The 13,569-nt window shown below is 44.3% G+C and overlaps 1 protein-coding gene across 1 annotated transcript in view; it reads right to left on the bottom strand.

Moving 5' to 3' along the window:
- ptprq (protein tyrosine phosphatase receptor type Q) overlaps positions 1–13,569 on the bottom strand; it is a 71,783-nt gene that overhangs the window by 36,087 nt on the left and 22,127 nt on the right. The window contains exons 8-19 of the mRNA XM_047390679.1: positions 13,327–13,441; positions 6,400–6,469; positions 6,122–6,321; positions 5,795–6,023; positions 5,565–5,693; positions 5,334–5,480; positions 5,084–5,244; positions 2,403–2,904; positions 2,146–2,307; positions 1,878–2,057; positions 1,634–1,741; positions 1,123–1,404 (exon numbers count right to left, since the gene is read on the bottom strand). Of these exons, the coding sequence (XP_047246635.1) occupies positions 1,123–1,404; positions 1,634–1,741; positions 1,878–2,057; positions 2,146–2,307; positions 2,403–2,904; positions 5,084–5,244; positions 5,334–5,480; positions 5,565–5,693; positions 5,795–6,023; positions 6,122–6,321; positions 6,400–6,469; positions 13,327–13,441 (2,285 nt within the window). The remainder of the gene's footprint in view (positions 1–1,122; positions 1,405–1,633; positions 1,742–1,877; positions 2,058–2,145; positions 2,308–2,402; positions 2,905–5,083; positions 5,245–5,333; positions 5,481–5,564; positions 5,694–5,794; positions 6,024–6,121; positions 6,322–6,399; positions 6,470–13,326; positions 13,442–13,569) is intronic.

Here is a 13,569-nt window from a genome sequence, read left to right as displayed (position 1 = left end):
GTGACCGGACCCTGAGGAAGATTGTGGAGAAGGGCTGATTCCAGACCTTGGGGGACCTGCGGAAGCAGTGGACTGAGTCTGGAGTAGAAACATCCAGAGCCATTGTGCACAGGCGTGTGCAGGAAATGGGCTACAGGTGCCGCATTCCCCAGGTCAAGCCACTTTTGAACCAGAAACAGTGGCAGAAGCGCCTGACCTGGGCTACAGAGAAGCAGCACTGGACTGTTGCTCAGTGGTCCAAAGTACTTTTTTCAGATGAAAGCAAATTCTGCATGTCATTTGGAAATCAAGGTGCCAGAGTCTGGAGGAAGACTGGGGAGAAGGAAATGCCAAAATGCCAGAGGTCCAGTGTCAAGTACCCACAGTCAGTGATGGTCTGGGGTGCCGTGTCAGCTGCTGGTGTTGGTCCACTGTGTTTTATCAAGGGCAGGGTCAATGCAGCTAGCTATCAGGAGATTTTGGAGCACTTCATGCTTCCATCTGCTGAAAAGCTTTATGGAGATGGAGATTTAATTTTTCAGCACGACCTGGCACCTGCTCACAGTGCCAAAACCACTGGTAAATGGTTTACTGACCATGGTATCACTGTGCTCAATTGGCCTGCCAACTCTCCTGACCTGAACCCCATAGAGAATCTGTGGGATATTGTGAAGAGAACGTTGAGAGACTCAAGACCCAACACTCTGGATGAGCTAAAGGCCGCTATCGAAGCATCCTGGGCCTCCATAAGACCTCAGCAGTGCCACAGGCTGATTGCCTCCATGCCACGCCGCATTGAAGCAGTCATTTCTGCCAAAGGATTCCCGACCAAGTATTGAGTGCATAACTGTACATGATTATTTGAAGGTTGACATTTTTTGTATTAAAAACACTTTTCTTCTATTGGTCGGAAGGAATATGCTAATTTTGTGAGATAGGAATTTTGGGTTTTCATGAGCTGTATGCCAAAATCATCCGTATTAAGACAATAAAAGACCTGAAATATTTCAGTTAGTGTGCAATGAATCTAAAATATATGAATGTTAAATTTTCATCATGACATTATGGAAAATAATTAACTTTATCACAATATGCTAATATTTTGAGAAGGACCTGTATACTATTATACATTCTTCAACACACCATCTTCTCCAGACAGCAGGTACAACGTTTCAGATGTTTGGTTGCCATTGCCATAGCGTGTGTATGCCCTCACAGACACGTTGTAAAATGAGAACGGCTTCAAACTAATCAGAGTGACTCTGTTAGAAGTGCTGTTCGTCATCGCAGAGTAGGACTCGTTTTCATAGAAGACCTCGTAGTACTGGATCACTCCATTAGCTTTCTCTGGAGCAGACCAGGTCAGAGTGGCTGTAGAGGGGCTCGTTTCAAGCACAGAAATATTTTCAGGTGGGGAGTCGGGCTCTGTAAAGAAGATGGACAGCATATATCCCAGGGGTTTTTCAGGATTTCAGATAAAATGCCAAACACAAAAACAGACACTTAATCAGACACTCATGTATGAAACTTTCAGAAGGGAAAGCTTGGCAATCTTTTTCTAATTTCTGCAGCAATAGTTTAATCATCCTTCCACACTGGAAGTCAGATAAATGCCTAAACATTTGTATGTGTATGTTCAGTGATCATTCCATACCATCCTCTAAAGTAAAAGCAAAAACATCATCCTCCTCTGACAGAGAGCTCTCTCCCACAGCGGTAGATGCAGCTACGCGTAGTTTATAGCCAGTGTACTTATCCAGATCTACACATCAAAGCAGACATAAAAAACATGCATCAACACATCTTCTGTAGACTGCAAAGAACATAGTTTCAAAAAAGGAAATCAGTGATATGTGTTGATATTTTTCCAATGAATGAACTCCGGATTAACTCTCTACCTGATATTAATATGCTGGTGGTGTTGGTAACCCAATTCAGGGCTCGATTGCTCCGCAGATTAAGACCGTATACGCTGTAATGTGTGATCCGCCCATTGGGATTGAGTGGTGGCACCCAGTTCACTAGAATTGATGTGGAGCTGATATTTTGATAGGACACTTTGAGCACTGAGCTAGGGACTGGAAACAAAATGCAGGATATTATTGCAGATAAAGAAACTCTGAGTGATTTAGCTCCTATTCCCAACAACATTCGTTTCGTTCATACCCTGCTCACTGGTCTTCTCAGTGATATCTGCAGCAGGTCCCTCTCCTGCAGTGGTGGAAGCAGTGACTCTGAATGTGTACTCAGTAAAAGGATTCAGATCTGACACCAGGTAGGAAAGTTTCTCAGACAAAACATCCACCACTTCTTCTTTCACTGTTACACCTTGACCAGGATTAAAACCACATGTTGTTCATGAGGGTTTATACTAATTAAAGCAAAGCATACAGTATAAGCAGTAGTGTTGAAAGTTAATGCACCTGTAGTTCCTGTTACTCCAGCGTTGCGTGTTGAAATGTGTCCTGTAAATGAAGCGTCACGTGTGGACAGGCGCTGCTGACCTGGAGTCAGACGCAAGGCTGAGGTGGTTGAGGTCACCGCCTCTGTGTGTGACTGCTGCATGAGCCAGGGTGGAAGCGTATTAAGTGACACAGAAATCATAGACAGTGCAGACGTCCTAGAGTTGACGTTGTCAGAAGACTGAGTAATGCTTTCTGAATCATAACCCGGGGTGGACTCATCCGCAAGTGCAGGGTGCAGGGTAGGCTGAAAATCTGTGTTGGCAGTGTGACCAGTGCTTCTACTTTCTGAGCGAGCAAAGCTGGAAGCAGTCATTGCAGTGGGTGGAGTGCGGGCTGAAACCGTAGCCGTGAAAGTTGGTGGTGACGTGACCAGACTGAGCTCATCAGATCTCTTTATCCGTCTCAGACTGTTGCTGACATTAGGAGGAAGTGTTTGAGTCTTGTTTAAATCAGTTATATTCTGAGAGAAGAAAGGAAAGCAGGGGATAAAAGGTAAATCTTACTTAGGTAGCAGTGAATAATTGCTGTAAAATGTAAATGAGGTTTTGGGATAATAGCGCTGATTTTCTAATTCTGCCTCTTATATTAGTTATGCTCAAGTAAAATACCAACCAGAAAGAGGAAAGTGTAGGTAGGTTGGAACGTAAAATACAAGTATACACAAAGAAACATCTGCTAGATATCAGGTTATGTCAGACTAAAAAATCTTTAAAGGTAAAACACAAACAAACAAAAAAAAAATCAAATGCACCAGGTTTTTGTAAGTCTTCTCCACATTACATTATTCAACCATTTATAAGAATTAAACTATCTAAACTGTCATATGTTTAAAGATAAAAATTCATCATATGAGCATTCAATACTTCACTAAAATCTGAAATGTCAGTGCCTTTGGTTAACAGGTAAAAAGCGAAACATGTTTATAAGCTGCTGATTTTATCTTTATCTTAAAAGAAACTGAAGCAGTACAACAAAAACAGTGCTCTGGCAGATTCATTATTTCTTTATGGGGATTTGCTGGTGTAAAGAAAGTATAAAGTTTGTACTGGTAGATGCATACAGTGAAATAACAGATACAAAAGTTGATTATTCACACTACTTTTCCATGTTTTTTCATGTTACACAAACTAAAATGTACAGTTAAAATTTCATGTGACACACCAACACAAGTGGTGCACAATTGTGAAGTGTGAGGAAAACTATGTGTGTTTTTGAAAATGTACGAACGCAAATCAGTAAGATTTAGCATGACTATGCATTTATTGTCCTTTAATGTCCCTAAATAAAATTCACTGACTTCTGAAGTCATCTAATCAGTAAACATGGTCCACTGCTGTGTAAGTTAATCTCAGTATAAATGCAACTGTTCTGTGAAGGCCTCAAAGGTTTGTTAGAGAACAATACTGAACAAACAGCATCATGAAGACTAAGAAACACACCAGACAGGTAAGAGATAAGGTGTTGGAGATGTTTTTACTGAGTGTTAGTGGTCAGAGGAGATTTATGGAAGAGGGGCAAAACGAAAACCATGGTTGAAAGAAACCCAGAAGAAGTCCTTTTGGCAGATTGTCACAAGGCATGTAGGAGACAGCAAACATGGTGGTGTCATTTTGTGAGTGTCATAAGGCACTGTTAGAAGCTGCACATTTCTTGCAGCGTTTAACAGGTTCTAGCAGGTTGAGTCTATTGTGAGGCCCAGTCTCACAATAGATTATACACTGGGTCAGCGGTTCATCTTCTAGCAGGACAATGAACCTTAACATACAGCCAGAGCTACAATGGAATGCTTTAGGTCAAAGCCTATTCTTATATTATTATGGTCAAAAGTCCAGATCCGAATCTATTTGAATTTGTAGCAAGACTTTAAAACTGATGTTCACAGACTGTCTTACTAACTTTGAGCTATTATGCAAAGAAGAAAAGGGAAAGGTGTAGATATGCAAAGCTGGTAGAGACATACCAGTAAAGACCTGCAGCTGTAACTATGGTGAATGATGATTATACAAGGTATTGCCTCAGGGGGACTTAAAATATATGTGCTCACTACACTTTTCAGATTATAATTTCTTATGAAATGTTACAATTTTTTCCTCTTTCACTTGACAGTTACATTTGTTTTTTTGTGTTTGTGAAAAATTTTGAAAACAATGTATCCTTATTCTTCCAGTTCCCAATTATGGACCACCTTTTGTTTGACTGTCACATAAACTCCAAAGGACAAACACTAAGGTTTGTGGTTGTAATGTGGTAAATCTTGAAAAAGTTTGAAATGTAAGAACACTTTTGCAAGGCGCTGCAAATATTAATACAATTTTTATGAAACTTCTTTTCCCCGTTAACATCTAGACTCCACCGGGTCAAAACAGATGTTAACCTATGAGGTTACCTTTTTAAGCTAAAGCTACGATGTTATAGTTTAGCATTATTTAACAACCTTCATTCCTTGTTGCGGGTGTTTACTGAATTATCATGCATAGGGTAAAACTGAAGCTTCATGCTTTTTATGCACAATGTGCACTACAAGATCATGTCAACAGGGACACTTTACAATAAATAACATGTTATCAAACCTCTTTTTACTAGTATGAGTTGGATTAACAAAGCTGTGGAGACTTTGTCGAGCGTATTAGTTGCTTTACCCCTGATATGAGGGTGATATCCTGCAGCAGAGTGTCATCAGCCAGGACCTGCAGTCTGTACTGAGTTATTAGACCATTGGGCTGGGCAGGGCTTCTCCAGCTAACGCGAATTGAAATTGAATCCTCAGCCACTGCCTCCAGGTTTTGCACTGTGCTTGGTGCTACCAACAGAAATAAAAGTTTATCCACTTATTTCTCTAAAAGCTTTCATGAAGATGCAAAAAACATGAGGCATTTGTAATTATCTTACCTTCAGCAGGTGTTATTACAACCTTCTCAGCTGCTGGTCCCACTTCTCCTGCAGCTTTTGCTCGGACAGCTACTCTGTACTTTGTGTAGGGAGTCAACCCGGTAAAAAGAAAACGCGTATCCAATGTACTGTTGTCATACAAAAAACCTGAAAAAGAGACAAAACTTAATATTTGTGGTATATTATTATTGCAACTGTGAATTCTCTGGAATACTTTAAATATTAAATAACCTGTAGGTCCATAAAGATAAAGCACATAGGTGAACTTTCCAGTGATGATGTTCGGAGAGTTCCACGACACGGAAATCAATCTAGATGTCATGTTCAACACTGAAACGTTTTGAGGTGGATCCTCAGGTGCTGCCATGAACAAACACAAAGCGACAGAAATTGCTGTGAAACTCTGATAATCTTTAAAAGCACAAATGAAATAAAAAGGCTGTTTGGTTGTTTGTCCACACCTGATTCTGGCATTCGAACCATGGTGGAAGCTACCTGTCCCTCTCCATCAGAGGTGAAGGCAGAAACCTCAAACAGATAGGCAGTGTAAGGGCGCAGCTGATCTACTCCTACTGATATGGGCACGTTCCAAGAGGCTGCAGGAGGGACGGCAGAGAGGGTGATGGCTGGAGATGATGCAGTTATTTCAAAGGGGCTGGGAGTTGCTCGTGACAAAATATCAGCCGCATCCTGGAGATGTGAAATTATGAAGAAATAAAGCAGAAGGAAAAGGGTTTGAGAATATCTGGAAAAAAAAAATCAGGCTTTTTGACAGAGTGATCTAGTACATTGCAGTGAGGGAGAGCTCCAGTCATGATTTCCTCCGCGTTGACTTCCAGCGTGCGGACCGTCTGCCCTGTTCGAGCATGTTTTGCCTTAACAGCAAACTTGGTGATGAGGCCGTTTATGCGTTGCGGCAGGAACCAGGTGACCATGACAAAGGTGTGGTTCTGAGCATACGCGGTCAAATTGGTCACCAGGCCAGGGGCTGCAGGAAATGCATGAAAACACAAGTTTGACTGCACAAGTTTTATTTTGAATGTATAAGTTATGTTCTATCACTCACGTGACTCAGATGTCTTTATGTACAAAGGTTTGCTGAAGGACCCTATTCCTGCTGGAGACATAGCTGCTACCTACATATAAAGAGAGTGGTAGTTGTTAGATATCCTTCTGTTTATTGGATACTTCATTCAGTAGAGCACTAACATTTTCCCTCTGAGATGCTAATATCAGCTCATGTAGACACATTGCTACCATAAACTAACTTGAAACCAGACAGAATTAAAGATGTAGCTGTACCATGTTCAAGAACATGTATGAAGAAGCATTGCCCTGCAAAAATTTTTCATACCTTTGGAAATGTTTAACGTCCTCTTAGAACCAAAACTTTAATTACTATAATTAGGATTTTGCGTAGTAGACACAAAAACACGAATTAATGCATAATAATAAAGTGCAAAAAATAAATTGGGTATACATATGCATTCCACTCCTGTGGGGCAACACTTCTTTCATTGAATTTAGAGGTGCAAGTCTTTTGGGGTATGTCTCTATTAGTTTTACACATGCAGAGATTTATTTGGTAAAATAGTTTAAGCTCAATAAGATTAGAAAGACAGTGTATTAAACAAAATGAATAGCTACCAGGGTTCTACAGAACGTGATTCCATACTGAGAAGGTATATTATCAGCCATTAATTCCGCTTTGAAGGAGCATGGACACATGTACAACATATGGGATACCACTTCTTGAAGACTGGAGTTGGCATCTACTCTAATCCATCTATTAATCTAAGCCATTTCATTGCACCTCTGGCTGTATGTTTACAATCATAATCCTGCTGTAAGGTGAACCTCCACACCAGTGTTAAACCTTTTGAAGCCTCTAACATGTTTCCATCCATGACTGCCTTGTATTTTACTCCACTCATCATTAATTCTGTCCCACAGCATTATGCTCCCACCATATACACCATGCTGTGTGTTTGCTTTTTTCTGTTTTAAGCTGTGGATCTCTGCAGCTCCTCCAGTTGTTCCATCCAGTGATGAATGTTCAAAGTTTGGGATATTGCAAACCCTGCTTTGAACTCTAAACTTGGTCTTCATAGTGCTGTTTGTTCACTAATGTTCTCTAACAAAACCTTTGAAGCCTTTACAGAGGCCTTCAGTGGCATTTGCTTGGTAACTGGTTTCACTGTATTCCACTATAGTGTTTCAGAGTTAAGGGAGCTGAGTGCAAATACATGCCACACAAAAATTTTTTGAAAACTGTTTCTGAAAACTATCATTTTCTTTTCATTTTACAATTATGCATGCAATCTCATAAAATAAAATGACATTGGGGGCTTTAACATGACAAAAAGTAAAGAAGGTATAGAGAGTATGAATACTTTGCAAGGCGGTGCGCTATTTCTGCTTACATAAACAAAAGAATGGTTTAATGGACCTCTAGCAAGATTTCTTCTAGTAGCACAGGTAAAACACTTTCAGAGATCCAGTAGGGATTGTTTGCAGCTGCATTCATAAACTGGAGAGCCATCATAAATGCTGGGGAGGTATAGTAATCGGATACAAGAACACACTTTCATAATCCCGTAAGAACCCTCAAACAAATCCTGTGTGTGCAGGTATAATCGGCAAGTGTGTCAGTCTCTGAGTCCATTTGCATGAAGGTCATGGTGGGTTAATGTATTCTGAAAACTAATAACCATGATCGCATTCAAGCTCAGTGACAACAGGCAGTGGAAAGAGCCTTGGCTTATCCATAGATCTGTTTACCTGATTAATAATGTAATCAGGATCAGTTACCTGCATTCTGCCATATCAAGAGGATAGCCTGGTTCTTTTGTGATCTCTGTCACAGCCACATGACAAGACAGGGGAACAATTTCCAGGAATGTTTACTCAGAGGCAACAAGGACCACTTCACCATGCACATCTTTAAAATAACTAGGCCAATCCACATTTATATCTAACTCTTAAATTAGTTTTGTGTTGTTGGGACCCACAGCCATGGATTTCAACATTAAACTCCGGTACGGACTTTTCTGGAACTTTCAAAATAAAGTGCATTAACCTTCTTCCGGCACAGCCAGGAAACGGGATAACCACGGACTTCCTGTGACGCCGCTACCCAAATAAAAGCACAGCTGTTGCTACATCCGCCCTCTTTCCACACCAGTGTTCATCGGGATAGGAGGGGAACAAAGCGCGCTGATGTCTCTTTGCTGGCAAACAGACATAAACTCTTCAAACTGGATCCAATAATGTCATACGATCATCGATAATATGCAAAGATAAGTACGAATGAAATACTGTCTGTATCCGGTATTTTCATTCATGAATGGGGTAATTAAGATACAAGCATTGCTTGACTCTCTCCGAGCCCTGTAGGAGCAAACGGTGTTCGAGAGAAACCTCCTGCAAAGATGCGGTCTCCCAGTCTGGAAGAAGACAACAGAGACCGCAGCGGACAGGACGAGCCGCCCAGCTACAGCTCCGGAGCTAACCCTTTTGTTTAGAGCGAACGCACCTTCAACCATCCGCGAAGCTACCGAGCTAACCGCTTGTTGACTGTGGATACCTTCTTCAAACTTCATCATCTTTTGGACAACATTCCTTACCACAGTTCATGAGGTTAGGTTGGGGCAGATTAACAGTCAGGATGACATAATCTAAACGTTTTTCATTTTATGAAGTTTTGTTTGTGTGAAACTCGGCTATTTTAGTGCTAGCAGGCTATCTGTAGCACACCCGGTTTGTGTTCTTTGTATGTTTTTAAAGTTAAGACAAACTTTATTTAAAGCGTGATTTTAAACAGAACATTGATCATCCCGCTTATGCATTTTAACCCTTATATTAACCGAGGTATTTTAAAGGTATGTGTTTGTTTCTGTTGCTAAGCTATCGGCTTCTTTGTTAGCTCAACTGCTAACCGGTAAGAACTCGTGCTTGCTACTAAAGAGTATTTAACAGAAAGGTTGTTAGTTTTCAAGCTAGTGAATAATAGTCCCTGAACATCATTTACTAGATTTGATAACTAAGTACTCCTCCTTGAACTGTCACCTTAACGTGGTGGAGGGGTTTGAGTGCTCAAATGATCCTAGAGGCTATGTTGTCTGGGGCCTAAATGCCCCTGGTAGGGTCTCCCATGGCAAACAGGCTCTAGGTGATGAGTCAGACAAAGAATGGTTCAAGAACCCCTCATGAAGAACAAAATATCGAGGCACGTTACGTCGCCCGGTACGGCGGAGCCGGGGTCCCACCCTGGAGCCAGGCCTGGGGTTGCTCCTCGCGGGACCCGGCCGGGCCAAGCCCGAATGAGAGACGCGAGGCCATCCTCCAGTGGGCCCACCACCTGCAGGGGGAACCGTGAGGGACCAGTGCAAAGAGGATTGGGTGGCGGACGAAGGTGGAGACCTCAGCGGCCCGATCCCCGGATGCTTAGGCTGGCTCTAGGGACGTGGAATGTCACCTCGCTGGGGGGGAAGGAGCCTGAGCTTGTGCGGGAGGTCGAGAGATATCGACTAGAAATAGTCGGGCTTGCCTCCACGCACAGCGTGGGCTCTGGAACCCATCTCCTTGAGAGGGGTTGGACTCTGTTCTACTCTGGAGTGGCCCACGGGGAGAGGCGGCGGGCTGGTGTGGGTTTGCTTGTTGCCCCCCAGCTCAGCCGTCTCGTGTTGGGGTTTACCCCAGTGGATGAGAGGGTCGTATCCCTGCGCCTTCGGGTTGGGGAGAGGTCTCTGACTAACATTTCAGCCTACGGGCCGAGTGGTAGTGCAGAGTACCCGGCCTTCTTGGCGTCCCTGTCGGGGGTGCTGGATAGTGCCCCTCCTGGGGACTCCATTATTCTGCTGGGGCACTTCAACGCCCACGTGGGGAACGACAGTGACACCTGGAGAGGCGTGATCGGGAGGAATGGCCTCCCCGATCTGAATCCGAGTGGTGTTTTGTTATTGGACTTCTGTGCTAGTCACGGATTGTCCATAACGAACACCATGTTCAAACATAAGGGTGTCCATCAGTGCACTTGGCACCAGGACACCCTAGGCAGGAGGTCGACGATCGACTTTGTTGTCGTATCATCAGACCTTCGGCCGCATGTTTTGGACACTCGGGTGAAGAGAGGGGCTGAGCTGTCCACTGATCATCACCTGGTGGTGAGTTGGATCCGCTGGAGGAGGAGAAAGCCAGACAAACTTGGCAGGCCCAAGCGCATAGTGAGGGTCTGCTGGGAACGCCTGGCGGAGCCCTCGGCCAGGGATGTATTCAACTCCCACCTCTGGGAGAGCTTCGACCAGATCCCGGGGGATGTTGGAGACATAGAGTCCGAGTGGACCATGTTCTCCGCATCTATTGTCGATGCTGCTGCCCATAGCTGCGGCCGTAAGGTCTGCGGTGCCTGTCGTGGCGGCAATCCCAGAACCTGGTGGTGGACACTGGCAGTAAGGGATGCTGTTAAGCTGAAGAAGGAGTCCTATCGGCTGTGGTTGGCTTGTGGGACTCCTGAGGCGGCTGACGGGTACCGTGAGGCCAAGCGTGCTGCGGCCCGGGCTGTGGCAGAGGCAAAAACTTGGGCCTGGGAAGAGTTCGGTGAGGCCATGGAGAAGGACTACCGGTTGGCCTCGAAGCGATTCTGGCAAACCGTCCGGCGCCTCAGGAGGGGGAAGCAGTGCTTTGCCAACACTGTTTATAGTGGGGGCAGGAGACTGCTGACCTCGACTGAGGACATTATCGGGCAGTGAAAGGAGTACTTCGAGGATCTCCTCAATCCTGCCATCACGCATTCCGTGGTGGAAACAGAGGCTGGGGACTCGGGGTTGGACTCTTTCATCAGCCAGGCTGAAGTCACCGAGGTGGTTAAAAAGCTCCGCGGTGGCAGGGCTTCGGGGGTGGATGAGATCCACCCTGAGTACCTCAAGTCTCTGGATGTTGTAGGGCTGTCATGGAGGAACAGTGTGGTTTTCGTCCCAGCCGTGGAACACTGGACCAGCTCTATACCCTCTACAGGGTGCTCGAGGGTTCATGGGAGTTTGCCCAACCGGTTCACATGTGTTTTGTGGACCTGGAGAAGGCATTCGACTGTGTCCCTCGTGATGCCCTGTTGGGGGTGCTCCAGGAGTATGGAATCGGGGGCCCTTTATTAGGGGCCATCCGGTCCCTGTACGAGCGGAGCAGGAGTTTGGTCCGCATTGCCGGCACTAAGTCGGACCTGTTCCCAGTGCATGTTGGACTCCAGCAGGGCTGCCCTTTGTCGCCGGTCCTGTTCATAACTTTTATGGACAGGATTTCTAGACGCAGCCAAGGGCCGGAGGGGGTCTGGTTTGGGGACCAGTGGATTTCGTCTCTTCTTTTTGCGGATGACGTGGTCCTGCTGGCCCCCTCTAGCCAAGACCTACAGCATGCGCTGTGGCGGTTCGCAGCCGAGTGTGAAGCGGCTGGGATGAGGATCAGCTCCTCCAAGTCCGAGGCCATGGTACTCGACCGGAAAAGGGTGGCTTGTCCTCTTCAGGTTGGAGGGGAGTTCCTGCCTCAAGTGGAGGAGTTTAAGTATCTCGGGGTCTTGTTCATGAGTGAGGGAAGAATGGAGCGGGAGATCGACAGACGGATCGGTGCGGCTGCCGCAGTAATGGGGGCGCTGTGCCGGTCCATTGTGGTGAAGAGAGAGCTGAGCCGAAAAGCAAAGCTCTCAATTTACTGGTCGGTCTACGTTCCTACCCTCACCTATGGCCATGAACTTTGGGTCATGACCGAAAGAACGAGATCACGGATACAAGCGGCTGAAATGAGCTTCTTCCGTAGGGTGGCCGGGCACTCCCTTAGAGATAGGGTGAGGAGCTCGGCCATACGGGAGGAGCTCGGAGTAGAGCCGCTGCTCCTCCACATCGAGAGGAGCCAGTTGAGGTGGCTCGGGCATCGATACCGGATGCCTCCTGGACGCCTTCCTCGGGAGGTGTTCCAGGCACGTCCAACCGGGAGGATGCCCAGAGGACGGCCCGGGACACGCTGGAGGGACTATGTCTCTCGGCTGGCCTGGGAACGCCTTGGAGGAACTGGAGGAGGTGTCTGGAGAGAGGGACGTCTGGGCGTCTCTGCTGAGTCTACTGCCCCTGCGACCCGGTCCTGGATAAGCGGAAGACGACGAACGAACGAACGATAACTAAATAAACACCATTAAGCCCATTTTTCCAGAAAGATTTGGCTCTTTTCCAAAATACTCCCTTAATAATATTTCTTCAAATATTATTTCAATAAATAAAAGCAGCTAATTAGACACCGTTGAGAAATGGTCACCCAGAAGGTTGGTTTTATTCAGCAGATCGTTATCTAAAACATTATTTTATTAAAATAATATTTTATCTGATCTTGCATTGTGAAGGGTTGTCTAAATGTTTGCTTATTATTGCCTAAGTTGGTTCCAAGACTAACTTAACTTCACTTCCAGATTCTTCAAGATAATCTTTGGTTCTCAAACATAAACATTGAATGATAATGTTGCATCACTCCTTTGGTCATGATTTCCAATCATCTTTAATCAACTTGTTTATATTGTACATATCCCATTAGTCTTCGTTATTCTTTAATTCTGCTTGGTAGTTTAGTTGGATTGTTTTAGCATGGTGAAGAGTTTGTTGATTGAAACATGTTTGACTTTGAGTTGACTTATTTGTGTTAATAAATTCTTGTATTTTGAGAAATTGTGTGAATTCATTCCATATATGTGCAGAGTTTATGCTGTTCAATAATGTCAGAGCTCGTCTCACACCTTTCTATTTTGTCCTAATACCATCGCCTTACTGGGATGGTATTCACAGGACAACCCTTAACAGACCGAAATATTATTTGATAAAATATTAATATTAAATATGAATATTTTCAGATTAATAATCCTAACAGTGTATAGCTATTATTGATTTCGAATACCTTACTCATTTTTAATGAAGCCCATCAAAGAAAATTCCTTGTAGGCAAAAATTGCTCATCCTACCTGGATGTGGTATGTTGAACCTGAGGTGAAGTCGGTGATCAGAGTCTCCGGTACATCCAGATACTTGGTCACCTGTGTGAAAGAGGGAGCCGGGTATGGGCAAACCTCTTTGTACCTACAAAAAAATATATCATTTTAGGAGTGAAATATTTCTGGAGTTATTTGTAAACTGTTTGGCCGCAAACCAACCATACTCATAAATTATTGTGGTCTAAAACAAGGTGTTTCAGTTTCATTTTCCAA

Source organism: Girardinichthys multiradiatus, chromosome 2 (assembly GCF_021462225.1).
Source record: "Girardinichthys multiradiatus isolate DD_20200921_A chromosome 2, DD_fGirMul_XY1, whole genome shotgun sequence".
Taxonomy (NCBI): domain Eukaryota; kingdom Metazoa; phylum Chordata; class Actinopteri; order Cyprinodontiformes; family Goodeidae; genus Girardinichthys; species Girardinichthys multiradiatus.
The sequence above is the reverse complement of the archived record's forward strand: the minus strand, read 5'-3'. Positions and strand labels throughout refer to the sequence as shown.